Below are 25,868 nucleotides of genomic sequence, written 5' to 3' on the forward strand. Positions count from 1 at the left end.
CAAACCAGGTTTACATACCAGCATCTGGGGCTGGCGAGATTATACAGCAATATGGCATTTGCCTTGCATGCTGTCAACCCGGGAGGGACCCTGTTTGATTCCCAGCATTCCATATGCTCCCCTAGCCAGCCAGGGGCGATTTCTGAGTACAGAGTCAGGAGTAAGCCCTAAGCACCACTGGATGTGGCCCAAAAACCAATCAATCAACCAATAAAGATTTTAAAAAACAACAACAACAAATACCAGCATCTCATAATGTCACCTAAATCTGCCAGAGGTCCCTCCTAGCAAAGAACCAAGAAGCCACAACCCAGTGTAAGTCATTCTTTCACCATAACACACACACACACACACACACACACACACACACACACACACACACACACTCTCCAAATCAGCAAGTATCCCCCCACATACCCCTCCAAGTGAACCAGTATCCCAAGCTGAAGGTACTCACAGCATTAATTCCCAAGGTTTCCAGCTTCTCCACCAAGCTTTGCTCCAATACTGTTCTTATTTCTTTGATGAGGGTGGGGTTGCTCTTCAGAGTTTTCCTTAAATGTATCTTATTGTGACTTAATTTCTGTTCACTTTCCCTTCCTGAAAGAAGCAGTTGGAGGAAGAAAAAATAATGTGTTTAAAGAGGATGAAATAAATACCATTAAGTTTCTAAGCAGAAAACAGGGAAAATACATAATTTTCAACCGCAAGCAAGCATTCAAATCTTTAACCCCCCCAAAATGTTGTTTTAAAGATTATAGCTATTTGGCACAATACAATGCTGAGGTATCCCATTTTTCTTTTTAAATATGGGAGGGGCCATTCTGTGGGTGATGTTCTTCCAATCTCTGCTTATTCAGCAGTTGACTAAGTTATAAATTGTAAAACTTCATGTGGTTGTACAGGGGGATGATGGGAAGATCGTGGCTCAAGGAGTAAATTTCAGACATGCCTTGCAGGCGTGATGCCCTGGGTTCGATCCTCAGCACCACTTGGCCCCCAAGCAGGACTGGATGGGGCCCTGCTGGCCTCTGAGCACGGCCACATGTGGCCCCTGAAACAACAACAATGGGAACGACAAAAGTTGGGTGCAATCTTAGTATCTTCACAGAGTCGTTGCCAGTTTTCCCCATATATGGCTTCCCATCTTCTGAAATCAGCAAGAAAAGTACATGGGTCCTAGCAAGCCTCTCCAGATGGAGAACAAGGCAGTGCCATGGCTGCCAACTCTGAAACCACCTAGAGTTTCCAAGACAAGAGAGCATGGGGACTTTGGGATACCAGCATGCAAGCAACCATCCCACCAGATCTTGCCAACATCATTAGTGTAGTGTTTTTTTTTTTTGTTTGTTTGTTTGTTTGTTTTTTTTCCTTCAGGAAACCACCACATGGCAATGCTTGAGGACTACGGGGAATACTCAATAGTGTTGAGAGGAATAGGAGATTCTGGGGATCAAACTCAGGGCCTCCCCTCTGTCCAGCATGCATTCTTATTCTTGAGTCACATCCCCGGCCTCCAACAATAATTCAGGGGCTGGAAGAAGTTGATATCTTGAATATAAAAGGAACAATATAGGAAGAAAAGGGGAGCAAGACCAGATAATGCCAAGAACGACTTGGCCACAGTTTGGAGGAGCTGTGAGAGGCTGAATTCACTGGTTGCTGGGCCCTTATTCTCCCTGAATCTGGACTGTTAAGTTCTTTCAGAAAACCAAACGTGATCACACATTAACATCCGCTGTTCTCCAGTTTGAACTGTTCTCCAGTTCAAATTCTAGGTTGGTGCCTGCTCTGAAATAATGTGGGCACTGCTGGGAACCCATGGCATGGAAAGACCTCTCACAAAGCTCAAGCTGGCCAAGGCAAGGGAAAGAGAACAGGTGGAGTGGACAGGAAGGGAAAGAAAGTCTTTAGGCAAAAGGTACCTCATGATTTCACATGTAAGCCACCTGTAAGTTGTAGGTTTTAGTGGCTGCACTAAAGAACAAGAGACAACTTTGGAGCAGTCTAGAGCTCCCCAAATTAAAAACGGTGAAATATACCCACAGATGGCCGATGCAATTCCAAGACCCCACACATGGGACCAGTTACATCACACAGGCAACACAGCACTTAGCAGAAGCAAATGAACTCTACCACCAGCAAGCAGTAAAGTTCAAAAACATGAAACCAGAATTGAGTGGACCAGGGCTTTCTCATCTTGGTCAGAGCCTCAGTTTCTCACATGCTCTTTCACATGGCCTGTGTCTTTCTGAACACAGAACCAGAAAGGGAAAGGTGTTCTCCTGGAGGCCAACTAGTGGGCGTGGGCCTCTCTCTTTGTTTTTGTTTGTTTGTTTTGCCCCTGATCTTTGTCTTTATTTTTTCTACAGTTTTTCTTTTATTTTTTAATAATATCTTTATTTAAAAACTATGACTACAAACATGATTATAGTTGGATTTCAGTCACAAAAAGAACATTCCCCTTCACCAGTGCAACATTCCCACCACCAATGGGCCTCTCTCTTTGAACATCGCTTGTCTTTTTTGAGGGGAAGGGGAGAAACCAGACTTCTGCTTCTGATCCCACTGGCTCGAGTTTTGGGGGATAATGTCCATTGGGACATCTTGCTACGTACAATAAAGCGCATTTCTGCATAACCAACAAACAGTAAACAATGTAGAAGCACAAAAAAGGGTACACTTCTTTTTTTTTTTTTGGTTTTTGGGCCACACCAGGCATTGCTCAGGGGTTACTCCTGGCTGTCTGCTCAGAAATAGCTCCTGGCAGGCACGGGGGACCATATGGGACACCAGGATTCGAACCAACCACCTTTGGTCCTGGATCGGCTGCTTGCAAGGCAAACACCGCTGTGCTATCTCTCCGGGCCCAAGGGTACACTTCTTTTTTTTTTTTTTTTGCTTTTTTTTTTTTTTGGTTTTTGGGCCACACCCGTTTGACGCTCAGGGGTTACTCCTGGCTATGGGCTCAGAAATCGCCCCTGGCTTAGGGGGACCATATGGGACGCCGGGGGATCGAACCGCGGTCCATCCTATGCTAGCGCTTGCAAGGCAGACACCTTACCTCTAGCGCCACCTTCCCGGCCCAAGGGTACACTTCTTAAGCCTAGCAGGGAGTTCTTGCAAACACTTGCCAAGATGGAGCTGTGTAGAAGACGTTTTTCTGCAAAACTTTGGTGTATGCCAAGGATCATCATGGATGATAATCACACCCCAATAGCAATAATAATTATCATTATCAGGCCTAAGAAGAAGGTGATCACAGGTGTCTGCAAAGGTACCTGTGGACTCTGGGGTGCTTTGGGTGGTCCTCTGTATTCTCCTATTTACCCTACAGAGCTGTGTTGAAACATGTGGAGGGTGGCAATTATTTTCTTTCCCCGTCTGACTCTCCAAATATGGTGATGGTTTTGGGCAGTGCCTGTATGTTACAGGTCCTTAATGGAAACCATGCACTGCTCCGGGGAGACTGAAGAGGACCATTCAGAGCGATGCAGTAGTTGGATCCTGGCACAGAAGAGCAGAGTATGGATAAATCACAGTTCATTTTGGACCCTGGTGACTAATTTCTGAATATATGTGAACTACACAACTCGAGACTCTAGTTTCAAAACACTAGAAGAGTCTTCGTAGGAGCTTCTGGACAATCACAGGAATTATACCCAGAGAATGTGGGATTTTTGTGTCACAGTTGTCAGTAAAGGATGTTTATTATAGGAGCCTGGATATAAGTTCCTTGGAAGGAAAATCAAAGTGATCCCCATGGTAGATGTTGGGAACATGCCTGATTCTCAATTAGAGAATTGTAAAAAACAGGTCTTTTTTTTTTTTGGGGGGGGGGGGTTTGGTTGGGTTTTTTTTGTTTAGATTTTTTGTTCTGTTTTGTGTTTGTTTGTTTTGCTTTTTGGGTCACACCAGGCAGTGCTCAGGGATTACTCCTGGCTCTACACTCAGAAATCGCTCCTGGCAGGCTTATGGGACCATATGGAATTCTGGGATTCGAACCACCATCCTTCTGCATGTAAGGCAAATGCCTTACCTCCATGCTATCTCTCCAGCCCAACAGTGTTTTTTTTTTTTTTTCTTTAAGTTAAAAAATCTAGAGAGCATAGGAATTGTAACAAACACCAAGCATGGACAGATGAGAATGTCATTTTACTTCCCTAGCAAAAATGACCAAAGAAAGGGCTGGAGCAGTGGTGCAGAAGGGTAAGGCGTCTGCCTTGTCAGAGCTAGCCTAGGACTGACCTCAGTTCTATCCCCCTGCATCCCATATGGTCCCCCAAGCCAGGAGCAATTTCTGAGCACATAGTCAGGAGTAACCCCTGAGCATTACTGGGTGTAGCCCAAAAAAACAAACAAAACAAATGACCAAAGCAGATCCAAAAATGACCAAAAGTGATCAAAGAAGATCCATATATATATATCTATATGGCTTATATATATAAATATAACCATATATATTATGTATACATATATGTTTTAATATATAATATATATTTATATAAACATCTGTAATTGTTTATATATAAACTATTTGTTTTTATGTATGTATACATATATAAAAAGTATTATTATTGCTAATAAGAAAATTATAAATATAAATGATCTAGCAAGTCTAGCACTAGAAGTTACTCTTTATAATGTTAAAAAACCATAAACTGCAAAACTGAGATGATGGAATATGGGAACATGGGTGAGGGGAGTAGTGTTAAAATATTATATGCTTAAATACTCCCCAAAGCATTATACAGATTTAATGCAATCCCTCTAAAGCAGGGGTCCTCAAACTTTTTAAACAGGGGGCCAGTTCACTGTCCCTCAGACCATTGGAGTGTCTGACTATAGTAAAAACAAAACTTATGAACGAATTCTTATGCACACTGCATATATCTTACTTTGCAATGAAGAAACAAAACAGATACAAATACAATATGTGGCCTGCGGGGCATAGTTTGAGGACCACTGCGTCTAAAGATACCCGTGGCATTCTTTAAAAAAGTGGATCCAACACTCCTGAAATTCATTTGGAACAATAAATACTCACAAATAGCTAAAGCAGTCCTTGGGAAAATGAATATGGGAGGCATTACTTTCCCCAATTTTAAATTGTATTACAAAGCAGTAGTTATTAAAACAGCATGGTATTGGAATAAAAACAGATCCTCAGATCAGTGGAATAGACTTGAGTATTCAGAGAATGTTACCCATACATACAATCAACTAAACTTTGATAAAGGGGTAAGAAATCCAAAATGGAGCAAGAAAAGCCTCTTCAACAAGTGGTGTTGGAACAACTGGTTAGCCACTTGCAAAAAAGCGAACTCAGACCCCCAGCTAACACCATGCACAAAGGTCAAATCCAAATGGATTAAGGACCTTGACATCAGGCCTGAAACCATAAGGTATATAGAATAACATGTAGGTAAAACATTATATGACATTGAGACTAAAAGCATCTTCAAGGAGGAAACAGCACTCTCCAAACAAGTGGCAGCAGAGATAAACAGATGGGTATATAAGCTGAGAAGCTTTTGCACCTCAAAGGAAATAGTGACTAAGATACAAAAGCCATCCACAGAATGGGAGAAACTATTCACCCAATACCCATCAGATAAGGGGCTAATATCAAAAATATACAAGGTACTGACAGGACTTAACAAGAAAAATACATCTAACCCCATCAAAAAATGAGGAAAAGAAATGAACAGACAATTCCTCAAAGAAGAAATACAAATGGCCAAAAGACACATAAAAAAATGCTCCAAATCACCAATCATCAGGGAGATGCAAATCAAAACAACAAAAGGTGCCATCTCACACCACAGAGACTAGCACAGATCACAAAGAACAAGAACAATCAGTGTTAGCAGGGATGTGGAGAGAAAGGAACTATTGTTCACTTCTGATGGGAATGCCATCTAGTCCAGCCTTTATGGAAAACAATATGAAGATTTCTCAAATAACTGGAAATTGAGCTCCCATATGATCCAGCTATACCACTCCTAGAGATATACCTTAGGAACACAAAAATACAATTCAAAAATCCCTTCCTCACACCTATATTCATTGCAGTGCTATTTACAATAACCAGACTCTGGAAACAATCAAGATGCCCTTCAACAGACGAATGGCTAAAGAAACTGTGGTACATATATGCAATGGAATATTATTCAGCCATCAGGAGAGATTAAGTCATGAAATTTTCCTATATATGGATGTACATAGAATCTATTATGCTGACTGAAATAAGTCAGAGGGAGAGAGATAGACATAGAATGGTCTCACTCATCTATGGGTTTTAGGAAAAATTAAGTACATTATTGTAGTAATGTCCAGAGACAATAGAGATGAGGACCGGAAGGACTGGCTCATAATATAAATCACCACAGAGAGTAGTGAGTTAAGTTAGAGAAATATCTATACTAGCAACTATCATGACTATCTTAATGAGTGTGAGAAGTAAAATGCTTGTCTCGAATACAGGCGGGGTGGGGAAGGAGGATGTGGCAGTAAGGTTGCACTGGTGAAGGGGGAGTGTTCTGTTTATGACTGAAACTCAACTACAATATGTTTGTAATTATGGTGCTTAAATAAAGATTTTATATTTATGCTTAAGACTCAACTATCAATAACTTAGTAATCAATGGTTCTTTAATTAAATAAAAGCACACATTTGATAGAAAATCTACACTTCCAAAATATACATTTGATAGAAAAAATCTATCAAAATCTATCTGATAGAAAATTAAATGTAGAACTGCCAAAAATAAATAAGCAATAATAATTTTCATGATCTCCCTGAACCTATAATACTAACCAAATTCTACCATATAGATATTATTCCACATATAAATACTCAAAACTCCAACATGTTGCTTTCCTTGCCATTAAGAATGATTTGGTGGGGCTGGAGTGATAGTACAGCAGGTAGGGTACTTGCCATGCACATGCCTGACTTAGGTTTGATCCCCAGCAGCCCATATAATCCCCCAAGCACCTCCAGGAGTGATCCCAGAGTTCAGAACAGCCACTGAACACAAGCACCCATAGATGAGTGAGACTATTCTGTGTCTATCTCTCTCCCTCTGACTTATTTCACTCAGCATAATAGATTCCATGTACACAGGTACCCCCAAAAAACCAAAAACCAGAATCAGAACAATAGCACAGTGGGCCTTGCACTAAGCTAACTTGGGGCCAAGTCTGCAAGGAATAATTTCTGAGCACAGTGCCAGGATTAACCCCTGAGTACCACTGGGTGTGGCCCACCCCTCCTCCTCCCCAAGAAAACCCAAAAACAATAAAAAAAATAGGGGGTATAGATATTTTATCCATTGAGTTATAGATGAGGCTTGCAACATTAGGAGATGTTTAGGGTATGCTCACAGACATCAAACCTAAACATTTGCCCTAAATTAGACCCTAGAATGGAAACCACTGGGAAACAGGTTTGGTCAGGATTTAGGGTTTTTGCGTCTACAAATAAGCCTCACAAGAAGCAATCCTGATGAAATCCTTTGTTACCTTTTTCTTCTTCTGAAAGTTCTTCTATTGGCTCCAGAATGTGCGAAGAGAATGTCTGCTCTATTAACGAGGGGAGAAATAAGGACAGCACAGACAGGAGAATAGCAGAGTCAAGTCAGTTTCCTTGCACACACCCGGAAAAGACCATCCCACAGTATTTACACAGGGCTTGGACTGTGTGCGAAAGATGAGTTAAAATCAAGTCTCTTATGCCAAACACCTTCCCTTTCCCAATGATTTCCCAGGAACACGCTCACTGAAAACCACCCTTGTCTATAGTGAAGTTTAAGATTTCCCTGTCTCAACCCCAGCACCTGCTGGGATTCTTTAAATCCCAGGGCATGTTGGGTATCAAGGACACATTGACTAAAGATCCTTACTTATGGGGCTAGAGCTATAGCACAGCGGTAGGGCATTTGCCTTGCATGAATTCAACCTGGGATAAACCTAGGTTTGATCCTCGGCATCCCATATGGTCCCATGAGCCTGGCAGGAGCAATTTCTGAGCACAGAGCCAGGAGTAATGCTGTTTGCTGCCAAGTATGGCCTCAAAACCAAATAATAATAATAATAATAATAATAATAATAATAATAATAAAAGATCCTGATTTATCCCTAAAATTACTTCCTTCATAAGAGATGTTGACCTGGGCAAAGGAATTCTATCTGGTGGAAAAAACAGCAAATGACTAAGAATATTTCCATTCCCAAAGATAAAAATTTATCTATTTGTAAATGTGCAGGGGTTGGTATTCCCACATCTTGACTGCTGAGGTCTTAGTGATGCAGCCAGGATGTTTTATTATCCAAGAGCAGAAGGCATCAGCATTGGCGAGAGACTAAGAGCTGTTCTGAACCCACACACACACACACACACACACACACACACACACACACACTCCTCTTGGGTCCTTCAGCTGCCTCCGAGGCCTGTTTCTGCCTAAGATGTGGTCTAAGGGTGAAGAGATCAGATGATTTCTCTGGTCCACTGGACCCCAGACCAGCAATCATAGACATAGGATCTCTGGGTGACCTCCCAGGGAAACAGCACATGTCTCCCCCTCCCACAAGAACCCCTCATTTCTCTCCCAAGCATAAATTCTTCCATGCGTAAAGCCAGGTTTGGGGGAAGGGACATCTCAGGCAGCCAGACCTTAGACAGGGAGTAAAAGAATGAAACAAATATTCATCTGGCTTTAGAAGGACGTGGAGACTGAGCCAGGTGCCAGCACACAGCAGTGGAGGTGCCCTGGTCCCCACACTGGACCTCAGAGGGCTCACAATTGTCTGCCATGTTGGTGGGCACAAGATGAAGTGCTTTAGCAGGTAAGGCATTTGTCTAGCATAGGGCAACCCAAGTTTGATTCCTGGCATTCTTATGGTCTCCTGAGTCCACCAAGTGTGATTCCTGAGCACAGAGTTAGGAGTAACCCCTGAGTGCAGCCATGTGTGGCCCAAAATCGAAAAATGAAAAAGTACTTGAGTACATGGCTTTCTTGGGCTGAAAATACATGGAAAGCGAGGTAGTCTCTGACCAAAGGGTGCTACTTGGACTATTGTGGACATAGAAAGACACATCCCTTTGGGCACAAACACAGAGACATCCTCACTGAAGTAGATATTAACTGACCCAAAAATGGGGAGGAGTTGTCCACCTTATGAGCACATCTCATGCTGCCAATCCGGGACAAGGGTTGAGGGATTGACTTGGATTTAACCTTGGGGAACAGAGAGGAAGACCTGAATTCTCAGGCATGATGGCAGCAAGTCCCTGCAGACTCCCAGGCCACTGAACACCGCAGAACATTGTGTAAATTGTTATCAAAGTTTATTATTATAAATTTTCTGCTTTTGATTTTATCTGTGGGAGGCTTACCGAGAGTGCTCAGGGCTTACTACAGGCCTGTGCTCAGGGATCACTCCCGGCAGGGCTTGTGGGTACATATGGGGTGTTGGGAATTGAATTGGCGTTGATTGCATGCAAGGCAAGTGTCTTATCTGATGCAGTTTCTCTCCAGTCAAGCATCAATTAGTTTTGTTTTGTTTTGTTTCTCCCCCAACCATCAGGTTTTGAAAGTTAGACAAACTCTTCTACTGAGCTAAACTGAAGTGATTTCTATTTTTCATTTCTTAAAGCATTTTTTAAAGTATCTTAAAAAAAAAAGAGAATTTCAATTTCTTAAAAGTCACCTGAATGATACTTTACTCTAAGGGAATGAAAAAAATGATCTGAGTTGATCTAATAATCTCAGTACCAACACATGCCTATTTATTATCAAACCGGGGGACACTTTTTGGAGTATCTGGGAGCCAACATCTAGTATCTAAATTTTGACTTTTATTGAGGGTGATGGGGCTCAGGGAGAGGGATTGTGGTGCCTGAACTCTGGTTAAGATAATGAAGGCTGGGGCCCGGAGAGATAGCACAGCGGCGTTTGCCTTGCAAGCAGCTGATCCAGGACCAAAGGTGGTTGGTTCGAATCCCGGTGTCCCATATGGTCCCCTGTGCCTGCCAGGAGCTATTTCTGAGCAGACAGCCAGGAGTAAGCCCTGAGTACCGCCGGGTGTGGCCCAGAAAACCAAAAAAAAAAAAAGATAATGAAGGCTGAGAGATGCAGTAGACAGAGACCCACTCCCCACTCCTGAATCCCAGGCTGAGGAGAGAACAAAGCTTCCTTCCCCATTGGAGAAGCCAAAGTATACACACAAAAGCAACAGTCCCTGCCCCAGCCTGGGGTCTGCAGGGTTAGAGCTGGAATATCAAACTTAAGTCTCCCCCTGAAAGCGGGAGGGGGGGTGGGGGGGGGAAGGGGGGGGAATCAGCATGCAAGTCACCTACAAGATCTCCAGAATTAAAACCTCCAGATTTCTCAGTCAATTCTTCCATGATCTCACATGGACTGTCCCCTGTCTGCCAGAAAGAAACCCTCTTCATAGGCCCTGTCTCTGGGACCCACTGAAGCTATTTATTTATTTATTTATTTATTTATTTATTTATTTATTTAATTTATTTTTTTGGTTTTGGGGTCACACCCGGCAGCGCTCAGGGGTTACTCCTGATTCTACATTCAGAAATCGCTCCTGACAGGCTCAGGGGACCATATGGGATGCCGGGATTCGAACCACCGACCTTCTGTATGCAAGGCAAATGCCCTACCTCCATGCTATCTCTCAGGCCCCTTTCTTTCTTTTTTTTCACTGAAACTATTTCTGTTCTCCCCAGCTGGCCCATGTCCACTTCAGTTGGTTGAGATCCTAGGTTGATCCCCTCACATGGAAAACAAAACCAGGGGCTAAAGCAATAGCATAGCAGTTAGGAAATTTGCCTTGCATGCAGCCAACCAAGGTTCGATCCCCAGCATCCTATATGGCCCCCAAGCCCTCTAAGAGTAATTCCTGAACACAGAGCCAGAAGTAATACTTGAGCACCACTCAAAAATCAACAACCAAAAATTCAACAAAGCCCAATTCTTGGCCATGAACCCTTCTTTGGACACTTGCTGGGTATGTCCTTTGAAGGACACCAGCACCCAGACACATATCCAATACATGAGCTTGTCACCAACATCATAGTCCACACACATCACCATTGACTTCCCCTGGTTCCATCACCATAATACTGCCTCTTGGTTCAGAGGTCTCGTGGGTTATTACCATCACCATACAGGGCTCCCCAGCTCTGTTTCTCTGAGCACATCAGGTCAGGCTAAGCACCAATTCCGCCATACCCACTTTCAAGACCCTCACAAGGACACAATGGCACCAGAATGACTCAGAACAACTTTAGTCTGGCACTCAGTGGGACCATACATATCCTTAACCAACTTTATCTCATTCAACTCTCTCCCAGATGCCTAAGGCTCATCTACTTCACCAACACCATTTATTCCCGGCTGACACTACCCCAATTATTACTGCTTCTATTGCTCTTGTTCGGTTTGATCTCAGCCAGAGGGAAATATGGCCTATGCCTCCTCCCTGGAGCACACACATCTGAGGATAGATGTCCTGGTCCAAGAGAACCCTTCTGTACTATCTCAGCTTCACAGCTCCCAGACTATCTGCAAAGGCCTATGAGCAGTTACTTGGGTTCACTGTTCCCTCTGGCCCGGTTCTTTCCATCAGTGCTGGGAGATTTCCCAATCACCCTCATCTGCAATGCAGGGCCTCAAAACCTAGTTCCCAAGAACACAAAGGAAGAGGGTGAGTAACCAGCTCATTTTTCACGAAGAGACCTCATCAAGCTTTCAGATGGAACACAAGGAGAGATAGGGAGGTAATCAGGTTAATTTGCCTTACGCAACATGGGACTAACCCTTCCCTCACCTGCCCCCCACACTGCCTTGGGAGGTGTGTATGGGGGAGGAGGTCAGTGGGCTGGTCCAGACTGTTCGATGCTCTGCCCAATGAAATGCTCAAAAACAGGCTTTGATGGCAGTCCAAGGACAGGCCCCTTGCCAGTTGTTGGCTGGCATTTAAAGCTAGCATTTCAACCCCAGCAGATGCCAGTGAGAGGGCATGTCTGATCCATTCAGCTCGGAACCTACAGGGCAGAATCTATTCAGAATAAAGTATTTAGATCCCACTGATTCCTCTGAACTCCGGAACAAAGCCCAGAAACTATCAACTATATTTTACTATACCGGGCACCCAAAATATAAACCAAGCCACTGTGGACCTAGTAAAATGTCAAGTGTGCTAATGAGCTGACCATACACAAAGCAGAAAGCAAGAACAAGAAAACAAACAGATCTAGAAAACAGAAGCCAGTCAGGCTTCATGCGAATCAATCCCCCAGAAGAAGGAAACAGATTTTAGGGATAATTTACAGAAAATAGTTGCCATGGGTAATTTTCTCATCCATCCACTACTAAAGCCAATGGACTGAGGCCCAACTAATGTCTCTGTGAAAAGAACAGAGAATCCTGAGCATTAGAAATACTGGAAATGATAACATCCAGTGGGGTTGAGATTTTGCATGGGGTGAACACAGCTCGAGAGAAGTAATTCAAATAGGATGCTCTTAAGAAGGGACATTCAGGCCCAGAGAGATGGCACAGTGGTAGGGTGTTTGCCTTGCATGCGGCTGACTCAGGACAGAACTCGGTTAGATCCCCTGGCATCCCATATGGTCCCCCAAGCCAGGAGAGATTTCTGAGCGCATAGCCAGGAGTAAACTCTGACCATACCGGGTGTGGTCCAAAAATAAAAAAAATGAAAAAAAAAGGGACATTCTACATGTTACAAGTCAACAAGAAGGATTATAACAAAAGGCCACTTTAGGCCTCGTTATTTATGACAACAAAAAGTCTGACTTGGTGAACCATGGATGAAGTCAAATTAGAAGGTAAGAGCAAAACGTGGTTGGAGTTTTCATGCAAAAATTCCAGTCAGAGTTTAGGCTAGGTAGAAAAAAATGGGAGCCCTTCTCAGCTTAAATCTCAGGTGAGCATTTGTTTCACACCACTGATAATGAATGCCTTAATGGCTTAGGTTACCAGCAACCACTACCTACCAGATGAATTATCGGATGGAACGGAGAGAACAATCAAGGATCACCCTTGGGAACCAGGCCTGAAGACAGAATCTGGGGGGCATACTTCCCTGCCTGCCACTGGTTCTCCCTTTCACCTTTGGTCTCCATCACATGCCTTTCCTCTGGGTTCCCAGCCAATGGCTCTGACTATTTGTTTAAAACCGGGAGCCTGGCTACCACCGTGAAAGTTATCAAAACAAGCACACATGCCCTGTGGCATGTGCTGGTTGGCTGGTCTGGGAGAAAAACCACACTCTAACCCCATTTCTCCCATTGCCCCCCAAAAGTGCGACACAAAGTGAAATGCTCCACTTCGTGGAGTCCAGCTGCACAACCCTTTCTGGCTCTGTGACTTTGTGGGCACAGTAGTGGGGTCGTGTCCTGCCTAGGATCACATTCCTAAGATGGCGTTTTAACCCACCATCTTGGACGTCCGTGCAATGGGCCCTGTTGTGTGTCCAGACGGCTGCCTACTCCCCCAGAAACGCCTTCAGTTAATCAGTCATTGAACTAGGGGTTCCAGCTGCATGCACGCTGCTCAACTGACACTTACCATGTGCCACTGTCAGATTGGGCTTAACGTCCAGAGTCTGTGGGGCTGGGGCAGTCACTGAAAGGGCAGAGAGAGAAAAAATGTCACAAAGGCACATACACCCCATCTCGACTCACATTCTCCAATCTTTCACCTCAGAGAGAGTCTGAGATAAAAAGCAAAGGGCAAAGGGTTGGGGCACAAGCCAGTCAGGCAGGAGACCTGGGTACCATCCCTAACCCAGCCTGAGCCTCATTATCCCAAGTGTAACCTGGGAACAACCCCAAGACTAAAGTCCCAATATGACAAGTGTGGTATCAGCTAGCCTGAGTCTCTCAGCTGTGCAGACACATGATTCACCCTTTCAAAATATCCACTTGAGGGCCAGAGTGGTAGCGCAGTGGAAGAGCATTTGCATTGCATGAGGCTGACCCAGGATGGACGCGGGTTCAATCCCCGGCATCCCATATGATCTCCCAAGTCAGGAGCGATTTCTGAGCCAAGAGCCAGGAGTAACCGCTGAGCACCACAGGGTGTGATCCAGAAAAACAAAACAAAACAAACAAACAAAAAAAAACAAAATCCAGTTGAGTGGTTTGGAGTAAAACCGCAGAGTTGTGTAACTGGGATCAGTCGCTAAAGCTGGAAGGAATCACAAGCTAATTCTGGACCATTTCCCTTCCACCCCGGCCATGATGGGGGCTGCTGTAGGACCCCAATCACTGTCACTCCTCATTCCCAGCAGCAAGCACCCCTTAATCTGCTTCCTCTCCCCACAGATCTAACTGGGCTGGGTCATTCACTGACATGGAACCACATAGTCCACAGCCCCTTTGTTAATGGTTCCTGCCACTCCGCATCATGTTTTCAAAGGGTGCCTGGCAGCATGAGTCAGCATGGGGCCGCAGAATGTCCATGGAATGCATGGATCACATTTTATTTATCTATTCATTCTCTGATGGGTGTTTGGGCTGGTGCCTTTTGGCAACAGGCTGCAGTTCCGGCTTTTCTGAGTAAGGCTGCTGGGACTATTCATGGACAATAAGAAATGACAAAGAAAAAAAAAAAAAGATAAAAAAAATCCAGTCCCCAGGCTGAGAGGAGACTGAAAATAAAAATAAAGGTACGAGAACCACCATCTGTTTGAGAGGGAAACAGACAAGTTAGGGAAGTGCTATCAATTTTTATAAATTTGGTTCCCGGACCCGGAGAGATAGCACAGCAGCGTTTGCCTTGCAAGCAGCCGATCCAGGACCAAAGGTGGTTGGTTTGAATCCCGGTGTCCCATATAGTCCCCCGTGCCTGCCAGGAGCTATTTCTGAGCAGACAGCCAGGAGTAACCCCTGAGCACCGCCGGATGTGGCCCAAAAAACAAAACAAAAAACAAAAAACAAAAAAAACCAAAAATTTGGTTCCCCCCTTTCTCTCTCTCCCCCTCCCCTCCCCTCCCCTCCCTCCCTCCTCCCTTCATCCCTCCCTCCCTCCTCTCCTCCTTCCTTCCTTCCCTCCATCCTTCCTTCTTTCCTTCCTTCCTTCCTTCCTTCCTTCCTTCCATCCCTCCTTCTTTCCTTCCTTCCTTCCTCCCTTCCTCCCTTTTTCTCTTCTTCCCTCCCTCCTTCCTCCCTTCCTCCCTCCCTCCCTCCCTCCCTCCCTTCCTTCCTCCCTCCCTCCCTCCCTCCCTCCCTCCCTCCCTCCCTCCCTTCCTTCCTTCCTTCCTTCCTTCCTTCCTTCCTTCCTTCCTTCCTTCCTTCCTTCCTTCCTTCCTTCCTTCCTTCCTTCCTTTTTCCTTCCTCCTTCCCACACTTCACTGTTTTTTGTTTTGTTTTGGGGCCACACCCGGTGATGCTCAGAGATTCCTCCTGGCTATACACTCAGAAATCACTCCTGGTTTGGGGAACCATATAAGACTCTGGGGGAATCAAACCATATCTGTCCTAGGTCAGCTGTGTGCAAGGCAAAAGCCCTACCGCTATGTCACCACTCTGCACACCCCTACCCCCATACTTCACTATGAAGTATAGAGAGGTCATTAATATTTCTCTTTTGTCTGTTCTCTCTGTTTGCTTCCCCACTCCCTCCTTTTAGGGGGAGGGGCACTGTGTGGATCTAAATAAATAGAGGTGAGGCATAGAGGAGGGGGCATTTTGCAGCAGGTTTGCTAGCTCCGAATTTGGAGCAGCTGGCTGGCTAGTAAACATCTTGTGTTCGAGTTTCTTGCCTCTTTTTATCCTCATATCTGTGTGGATTATTTACTGTGGATCTATACGACTGGAACTGCTTCCCCTGTTCTTGCTGGATAGGGAATGGGAATTCCCTTTCCCTCCTGGGAAACCAAACCTCACCCCAACTCTCAGCAAACAACTCTTTACACTTCACAATTCATATCTGAAGTCCCTGTATGTTTCATGTGTCAATTAAAGATTTACTCTAGTTCATAGATCCTTACTTCCTTTTCCCCTGGGGATGGGAGTAGAAATGAGATCATACCCAGTGGTGCTTAACCGGCTACTCCCAGCACCCAAACTGGGGTCAGCTACATGGAAGTCTAGCATCTTAACATGTCTATGATCTCTCCGGCCCCTGGATCCTTAAATTTGTTTGTTTGTTTTTGGGTCACACCCATTGGTGTTCAGGAGTTACTCCTGGCTCTGTGCTCAGAAATCACCCTTGGCAAGCTCAGAAATATGGGATGCTGAAAATCAAACCACCTTCAGTCCTGGGTCAGCCATGTGCAAGGCAAATGCCCTACTGCTGTGCTTCCTCTCTGGCCCCATGAATCCTTAAAATTCTTTTGTTTATTTTGGTTTTGGGGGGGAGGGTCACACCCGGCAGTGTTCAGGGGCTACTCCTGCTCTACACTCAGATATCACCCCCGGCAGGCTCAGGGGACCATATGGGATGCCAGGATTCGAATCACTGTCCTTCTGCATGCAAGGCAAATGCCCTACCACTGTGCTATCTCTTCGGCCCTGAATCCTTAATTCTTAAGGCTCTACTTTACTCTAAAAAATAGGTCCACCTCTAAAAACAAAACAATTATAACAACCCTGGCTACCCTCATAGACTTGTCATAGTTTTTCCATCTTTAACCTTGGCTATGAGTAAAAAAATGTTGGACTTCTAACCCCAGGTAAATTATCAACAGTTCTGGGCCTCTGTGCCACTTCCATCCTGCCTCATCCCCACCAAGCCTGGGTAAACTCTTGCCTGCAGTGCCCCAGTCCTATGGCCTGTTTCTGGAAATCGATTTTTATTGGGACCTGCCAATATTGTGGCCAAGGATCTCGAAAACCTACATAAGATGAATGCTGAGTCTCTGGCCCTTTCATTCTTTTCTCTAAAATGTGTTTCTTGGGACCAGAAAGATAGCACAGCAGGGAGGGTATTTGCAATGCGCACAGCCAACCCAGATTCAATTCCTGACATCCACTATGGTTCCTGGAGTGTGCCAGGAATAATTTGTGAGCCCAGAGCCAAAAGTAAGCCTTAAGAACCACTGGATGTGGCCCTCTTCTCAAAAAAATAAAATATGTTTCTTGGGTCCAGAGCAATAGCATAGCAAGTAAGGAGATTGCCTTTGCACATGGCTGATTTGGGTTCGATTCCTAGCATCTCATATGGTCTCCAAGCCTGTCAGGAGTACTTTCTGAGTGCAGAATACCAATGGGTGTGACCCCCCCAAAAATGTTTCTTGTTTTTCTTCCTTTCCTACGGAAGCCCAGATCCTACTCTGCCATAGTTCTACTTCCAGCCCAACATTAGTCCCCCTTCCCACTCTGCATCTCAACTTCTAGAACTCTGGAGGCAATAGCACAAGGCCTCCAAAAGCAGCTGAGAAGTCAGGAAATATTTTCCAGTCCATAGTGCCATATCCCCCAGTGGGGCAGGGGTTCCCTACTACCACCAGTCTTGACTCAGCAAGCCATGTTGAGGCTTGGGGGTGCAGCTTCTGTCCTAGTATCTATCCACACTCATAGTCTCTCACACAAGGCCATCGCCTGTCCCTGACTTCCTCCTCCCTCCACTGACCTAAATAGAAATGAAAAGCATTGCAGTGATTCTATCAGTATAAGGAAATAGGTCCTGAGATGGTGCACTGGCTAAAGCACCTGCCTTGCAAACACAAAGGTGTGAGTTCAATTCCCTGTGGTGCCCACATGCATGAATGTGACTCTTAACTGCTCTGCTCTCCAGAATCCCTGGCACCACAAGCCATTTCTGGTTGCACCACAGCTGGGGGTATGTGAGAAACTGGCCATTGGCAAGCATCATAATCAGGTGTATAATTTCCCTCACACTAGTGAGCACCACATATGCAAACAGACATTTTGCGGGTCCCTCAGTCATTGCATCAACATCAACTGGGGGAAGAAAGAGAGGAATCAAGAAAAAAGAAAACCATGTGTGAATGTCTGAACTAAACGGGTTATCTTTCCACATGAATGCTGAGTCTGGAGAGTTCCGGAAGACACACGGGGAGTCGGCAATGCAGATTTCTAGGATCCAATTACCACAGCTATAATTCTCACACAGTTCATTGCCTTGACAACCCCCAAAACAGACAACTGGAGCCATGCCTCGGAGTTTTTAGTCATCCTAAGGCTGCAAAAAACAGGCCAACTTAACTAGAATTAGCCTAAGACCACCTTGGTGAGGGCTGCTGAGGGGGTTATGATGTATGTGTTCGATGTTCAGGACAAACGTGGGGTGCTACTTTCAGCTTGATGCTCTATGCTCTGAGGTGCTGAGGATTGAATCAGGGCCGGCCATATACTAAGGCAAGTTCTTTAACCTATGAACTATCCTGTCAGCCCCTGTGATCTTGGGCTCTAGATCTAGTTCAAAGCTGGGAGTACAACAGGAACATTTTGTAAATACAAACATAGTTCTTTTCAAAGGTTTAAAATATAAGACAAAGGAGGGGCCAGAGAGATAATGCCATGAAGAGGGTACTTGCATTACATGTGGCCAACCCAGATTCCATCCCCAGTGTCCAAAAGTAAGCCCTGAGCATCACCAACTATGGTCCCCTATTAAAACCAAGAACATAAAATATAAATAACACATAGGAGTTATACTTTGCTTGATTACCACCTAAACGGATTTTTTTTTTTTTCTTTTGGGCTTTTGGGCCACACTCAGCAGTGCTCAGGGTTTACTTCTGGCAATTTGCTCAAAAATTACTTCTGCAGGCTCAGGGGACCATATGTAATGCCAGGGATCAAACACAAGTTGGCTGTGTGCAAGGCAAATGCCCTACCCACTATGCATCACTCTGGCCCCTAAAAGGAAATCTTTTGGCACCCAAACTTGTTATAGAGGCTAGTGAGGTCTGGATGTGTTCCCATATTCTCTTTCATGGAGTCACCACATTGTATCTAGAGATGTGGGCTCTCAACTCTCATCTCTTTGAACTTTATTTTTCTTGTTTTTTTGGGTCACACCCGGCAGTGCTCAGGGGTTCCTCCTCGCTCTACATTCAGAAATCGCACCTGGCAGGCTCGGGGGACCAAATGGGATGCCAGGATTTGAACCGCCATCCTTCTGCATGCAAGGCAAACGCCTTACTTCCATGCTATCTCTCAGGCCCCCTCGGCCCCCTCTTTGAATTTTGGAAGAATCCCAGGCTCTCTCTTGAACACGTATCCCTCTTTCTCCCTATCTTTCCCTCTCCCTCCTATCTCCTCCTCCTTTGTCTATTTGATTCTCCCTCTCTCCCTTCTTCTCTCTTCCCATTTCCCTACAAAAATTATTTTACTTATGACAGAAACTTACTAGGGATAGCTGATGCAGTTGGCTTCGATTCAAAAGGCTGCCAGCTTAAGGAAGTCCCTAAAATAGTAACAACAACAAATCAGTCATAATAATCACAAACTGCAGGTTCTATTTTGGCAGCATATCATGACTTTTCCAACCAAAAATAATAAAATTTGCTGACACAGAGCAGTTTACCCAACAGAGATATTTCCTGTGAGTCCTTTCAGTTTTCACAAAATTTATCTTCCAGGCAGAGATTTACTAAGTTCTTTATACAGGTACTTCATCTTCCTACCCAAAATAGTATTGCTGGAGTGAAAGTTCTCGGGTATTCTGGTCATTCCCAGGGAAACAAAACCTAGGTCTGTGCGCATCTCCTACTGTCCCAGATACAGGAAAAAACTATGACTCCTAGACATAGAACAATGCCTGGTTGGCATCAATTAAGTGGACAAACATTCCTAGAGCAGCTCAGGCAGGATCCAAGAGAAGGAAGAAGGGAGGAAGGAAAGAAGGAAGGAAGGAAGGAAGGAAGGAAGGAAGGAAGGAAGGAAGGAAGGAAGGAAGGAAGGAAGGAAGGAAGGAAGGAAGGAAGGAGGGAAGGAAGGAGGGAAGGAAGGAAGGGAGGGAGGAAGAGAAGGGAGGGAGGAAGAGAAGGGAAGAAGAAGGAGGGAGGCAGAAATGATGGAGAAGAGATGGAAGGAGGAGAGAGAGGAGGGAGGGAAGAGAGAGGGAGGGAAGGAAGTGAGTAGAGGAAGGAGGGAGGCAGGGAGGAGGGAGGGAGGGGACGGGAGGAAGAGTGAGGGAAGCAGGGACAGAAGGAGAAGGGAAGGAAAGAGGAAGGGAGAGAGAGGGAGAGGGAGGGTGGAGGGATGGGAAGGAAGGGAGGGAGAGAGGGAGAAAGGAAGAGGGAGGAAGAGGATAAAGGGAGAGAGTGATGGAAGGGAGGGAGGAGGGATGGAGGGAGAGATAGAGGCAGGGAGTGAGAGAGGTGGGATGGAGGGAGAGAGGGAGGGAAGGCAGGGAGGAAAGGAGGGAAGGAGGGAGAGAAGGAGGGGGTTTGGAGAAAAGGAGGAAATTCCCCCTTTCACATGCTTTCAGTTATCACACAACTTCCCACCAGACCAAGCAGATCTGGTGAATTGAGAAAGAAATACCAAAGATCATTCCTAGTAGGTGTGTTTCACATTTCTTAGCACTTCTGGGCCTTGTGCTAGATCACCCTGTCATCCGTGTGGGATCTCACATCCCCTCATCACACAGAACCTCACACTCTGTGAATGCCTCCATGCCAGGATCCAGGTCCACGTACCTTTGAATTCACTGCCACTGTTCAATGGTTTACTGGAAAACTCTTTAATCTGGAGAGAGAGAAAAAGCATCTAGGGAAACTTGCCCCAAATCAGGCAAACCAAATAATGAGCACAAATTGTACTTAGTAAGTTGCCACCTTTACTAAATCCTCCAAACACTCTGGGCTACTTAGGCTGCAAATACCAGGAGGCCAAAGAATCTGGACAGTTCCATTTGTATCTGGCTGCTGCATCTCAAAGTGATTAACCAATAATTCTTAGCTTCCTCCAAATTTATTCTGAAAACTGCTTAAATCAGCATGCTCTATAGTTTTTAGCATGTCTTTAAAATAGAGATGAGAGCAGGAAGTTGTCACAAAGAACTGAGAAGTGCAGTGAGGACTGAGAAGGGGCCACTAGGACAATCAGAGTTGGAAATAATCACTCTGGACAAGAACTGTGTGTTGAAAGGAGAGAAACTAATAGGCAGAATATTCCTTCAGAAACAATATTGCCAACTACAGTGTCTAAAAGAAAATAAGGGAAGAGAGAGAGAGAGAGAGAAGAAGAAATATGTCTGCTATAGATATAAGCAAGGGGTAGGAGAGGAGAGAAATGTGGTACATGATTGATGGAAAACGTGCACTGGTGCAGGGTGTTGGACACTGTATGGCTGAAACTCAATCATAAAGAACTTTGTGTCTGTGGAAAACATACTGTATCATGATAGCTTTGTCATCATGTTGTTTTAATAAAGTAATATTTAAAACATGAGTTGTTTTATTGAAGTGTGTCAACTAAACACAACAAACCAAATAAAGGAGATGTAATGTTAGCCATCGCTATCTTTAGTTCACTCATTCACAAATGCTTTAATACAAAACAAAACCCATAAAACCCTCATTCTGAGGTCATGGACCAACCACCCTGGGGAAGGGATGCAGGAGTCAGACCTGATGCCGCTGTGTGACAATCAGCTTGTTCTGCTCCTGCAGCCGTTGCCCCAGTTCTTCAATCCTCTTCTTGTAGAAAACATTGCTGGCATTGAGGTTGTCTATCATGGAGCTCCGCAGCTTCTCTATATCCGACAGGAGCTGGGGAGAAGACCAAGGAAGGCCTGTGTCTGCACAAGACTTGAAACCATCTTCCTTCTGCCCACACCCTGAACCCAGGGCATCAGGCAGAAATGACTCTGAAAACCAGGCATGAGTCTGAGCAGGTTATGTGTAGTGACAAGGGGGTGAGCCACGGTGCTGGATCTAGGTATTCCCCCCACAGCCCCCTTCTGTCCTTCACATCCACCAGGGTTACTTCCGAGGCCCAGTAACTAGCCCCATCTCTGCTCTTTAATACTTGCTCAACATACAGCCACTGTCAACAGGAACTGGAGTCTGATGGACAGAGGGGAAGAGGAAGAGGAGGAGCCAGAAGGGAGAGACACAGGGGACGAAGAGGTCCAACATCTCTTAAGCCATTCATCTTTAGATACTTCACATTGAAGAAGATCAAATACTAGATCAAGAGAATTCAAGAACTCGTTTTCAAAATGCCCAAGGACTGATGACAGGATGAAGAGCCCATGGTATGCACAATGGAATATGACTCATAATAAAAAATGAAATTATGGGGCTGGAGTGGTGATGCAAATGGTAGGGAGTTTGCCTTACACACGCTAACCTAGGACAGATGATTTGATCCCCTAGATTCCCATGTTTCCCCCAACCAGGAGAGATTTCTGAGTGCATTTACAGGATAACCCCTGAGTGACACTGGGTGTGGCCCAAAAACAAAAGGAAAATAGAAAATGAAATTATGCAATTTTTCTTAAGAATAAGGAAAATCACAATATGTCTATAAGAATAAACAAGAATCTAGAGCACAAACAACACCAGTGGTGGGGAGGATCAGAAGAAGGAGAAACTCAGACTGGGCTGCTGGTAATACAAAATGTAAGTGTTATAATAGAAGACATAGATTCTTGTAAAAGTAAATGTACGCTCAATATATGAGACAAAGTACTCATTGGCATTTACTCAATGGTGCTGAAAATTTATGTCCCTCAAAAAAAAAAATACAGGGACCAAGCAATAGCACAATGGGTAGGGTGTTTGCCTTGCATGAGGCTTACCCGGGGTTCTATTCCCAGCATCCAATATGGTCCCCCAAGCCTATCCGGAGTCATTTAACAAACCATACACTAATAAGAGTTAAGAGATAGCACAATGGGTAAAACCCTTTGCCTGTACACAGATGAGTCAGGTTCAATCCCAGGCATACATATGCCCCCCTGAGCCTATCAGAAGTGATCCCTGAGCCAGGAATAAGCTCTGATTACCAGTGGATATGGTCTACCAACTTCTAAGAAAAAAGCACACAAATAAACTTTTACACCAATGTTTATAGAGACTTTAATCTTAACTGTCTAAGCTTGGAATACACCAAGATGTCCTTCAATGGTGACCAGAGACAGCATGCACACACACCACAGACATAACTCGGTGCCTGAGAAAACAAGCTCTCAAGTTATGAGAGGAGGAGTCTTACATGCATATAAGCAGCAAAGTCTATATCCTGCAGAATTTTAGCTACGCAGGATTCAAATATAATAAACTATAGAGACTCAAAGAAATAGAGAGGGAGGTGGGGAAGGAGGAATGAATATAAAGTGCAAAGAGAATGTGAAAAGAAAATAGAAGGTACCAGAATAACAGGTACCAGAAACTAATGAATGGCTAAAGAAACTGTGGTATATCTACACAATGGAATACTATGCAGATGTTAAGAAAATGAAGCCATAAAATTTGCCTATATATGGATGGACACGAAGACTATCATGCTGAGTGAAATGAGCCAGAGGGAGAGAGGCAGGTGCAGAAGCATCTCACCCCTCTGTGGGATTTAAGAAAAATAAAAGACAGGATGATAATAATACCCAGAGACCATAGAAACGCTGGCTGGAAGGACCAGCTATTATATGAAGGTTACCACAAAGAGAGGAGAGCACACACAGCACTAACAACTACCATGATGATGATAGTGAGAGAGAGAAATAGAATGCCTGACCTGAAGACAGGCAGGGGATGGTGAAGGAGAGAGGTGGGGGACCCTGGTGGTGGAAAAAGTTACACGGGTGAAGGGCAGTGTGCAGTAGATGACTAAAACCCAACTATGAACATTTATGTAACCATGCTTAAATAAAGAATAAAAAAAAGATACCTGAATAACAAACAAGTGACATTCTGAATTATATAGAAAATCCACAGACAGTCTAAATGTCCACTACCCAGGAGCAGATCAATAGTACCGAGGATGTATGCCTGCTTTTCATACAGATGACCTGAGTTTGATCCCTAGCATCCCATATGGACCACAAGCCATCTAGGAGTAATTCCTGAGCACAGAGGCAGGAGTCACCCCTGAGCATGTGGCTCAAATGTGACACAAAAAGAATGTCCACTACCCAAAGTGAGTATTAGCTCCCAATATAGACTCTGGGTGTTAATGACATGTAGGCTCTGACTGGTGGGATCGAAGTACTAAGCTGGGGGCGGGGGGGTAGTATGCTGGGCTGTGTATAGAGGGAGTGAAGAGTCTTTAGAAATTCTCTGAGCTCTCTGCTCAGTGTGCTGTAAATTTAAAACTGCTTTAAGAGTAACCTATGGGGTGGAGGGAGAAAAAATTAAAAAGTAACCTATGGCTTCAGCTGAAGCTAAAGTACTGCAAGCACAATGCTTGCCCTGCATGCAACCTGAGTTCAATCTCCAGCATCCAATATGGTCCCTGAGCAGCACCAGGAGTCATTCTTGAGTGCAAAGCCAGAAAGATGTCATGAGCATCAATGGGTGTAGCCTTCCCCCCAAATTGAAAAATTAAAATAGCCTGTCTCCATAAAAACAAACAATAAAACAATAACAAGCCAATGTTTTCCATCAATATACGGTCATGTTCAATAGTTTTGTGAATTTGAATCAGCAATGACTGGACCATGTCAAAAGTTTAATTTACTCCAGAATGAGGACTAAGAGGAGCCTTTCCTATAAAGAGGCTGCAAAGATTGAGCCCCAGGAGGACGCTTTCAGTTGCTTACACCTTTTCACAATGCTGAGCTAGAAGAGCAGAAGAAAAAGTTGATCAAAGATGCTCAGCAGGGCCAGAGCAGTGGCACAAGCGGTAGGACATTTGCCTTGCATGTGCTAACCTAGGATGAACTGCAGTTTGATCCCCCAGTGTCTCATATGGTCCCCCAAGCCAAGAGTGATTTCTGAGCCAGGAGTAACCCCTAAGCATCACCGGGTGTGGCCCAAAAAGAAAATAAAAAATATGGCAGGGTTTGGAGCTGAAGAGATAGTAAAGTGGGTCAGACACTTCCTTTACATATGACCCACCACCCATGTTCAATCCCCAGCATCCCATATGTTCCCCCCATAGCACCTCCAGGTGTGATTCCTGAATGCAGCATCAGGAGTAAGCCCTGAGCATCATCGGTGTAACTCCCTCCCCCCAAATAAATCAAACCAAAAAAAAAGATATTTGGGGCTCTGGGTAGCGGTTTAGGATTACATTTAAAGTAATTCCAGACCCCAAGAAGAAATAGGACCTAGGAAAATCCAAGGGCTAGTACCATTTTGGTTTCAGGATTGAAAACTGAGAAAGGACCAGAAAAGAGGAACACAATCACTGGGATGGTCTAAACAAGGGAGAGTCCAACAAAAATACTTTGAACCCAAGTCTCATGACCTCCCACCATTTCCAGGGCTCCGTGCTCCTCTTCCCCAGTTCCCCCTCACTCCTAAACCCCTTTCCTTTCACAGCATTGCCACCCCACAATCGCCCATAAAGGAATCTTCTGCTGGGTCAAAAGGACAAGACACCCTTTCTCGGTCACTCCCTTTCAACTCTGACCAATGTTATTTAAAAAGCAAAGACTGCCAAGAATTTAGGTAGAGCAATAAAAAGTTGGCAACTGCAATTTCCCCTAAACAGAGAAATACAATACGTGCATTGTAGGAAGAGTAGGCGCCAATCATGTGGAATAATTAATAGTTAGGGCTCGGGCACAGATTACTCAACCTGATTGAATTCTCCCCTCTGTTAGGGTTTCAGAGAAAGGAAGAAAGAAGGAATGAGCAGCCTCTCACCAAGCAACACCAACAATGGCAGAGCAGCATAGCCTAGTGGCGGGTACGTCCCACTGTGGGCACAGTGCCATGCTGGCAGCCACTCC

The 25,868-nt window shown here is 44.6% G+C and overlaps 1 protein-coding gene across 5 annotated transcripts in view; it reads right to left on the reverse strand.

The window, feature by feature from the left end:
* DZIP1 (DAZ interacting zinc finger protein 1) overlaps positions 1-25,868 on the reverse strand; it is a 69,037-nt gene that overhangs the window by 15,381 nt on the left and 27,788 nt on the right. For 4 of the 5 annotated variants that reach the window (XM_049778701.1, XM_049778702.1, XM_049778699.1 and 1 more), the window contains 7 exons: positions 21,598-21,738; positions 20,665-20,713; positions 19,371-19,427; positions 13,617-13,673; positions 7,528-7,587; positions 949-1,054; positions 458-596 (listed from right to left, as the gene is read on the reverse strand). In XM_049778701.1, coding sequence (XP_049634658.1) covers positions 458-596; positions 949-1,054; positions 7,528-7,587; positions 13,617-13,673; positions 19,371-19,427; positions 20,665-20,713; positions 21,598-21,738 — 609 coding nt within the window. Of the gene's footprint in view, positions 1-457; positions 601-948; positions 1,055-7,527; positions 7,588-13,616; positions 13,674-19,370; positions 19,428-20,664; positions 20,714-21,597; positions 21,739-25,868 lie in introns of all 5 variants that reach the window. The other variant, XM_049778703.1, reaches the window with a different exon arrangement.

This window comes from Suncus etruscus, chromosome 8 (assembly GCF_024139225.1).
Source record: "Suncus etruscus isolate mSunEtr1 chromosome 8, mSunEtr1.pri.cur, whole genome shotgun sequence".
Classification (NCBI taxonomy): domain Eukaryota; kingdom Metazoa; phylum Chordata; class Mammalia; order Eulipotyphla; family Soricidae; genus Suncus; species Suncus etruscus.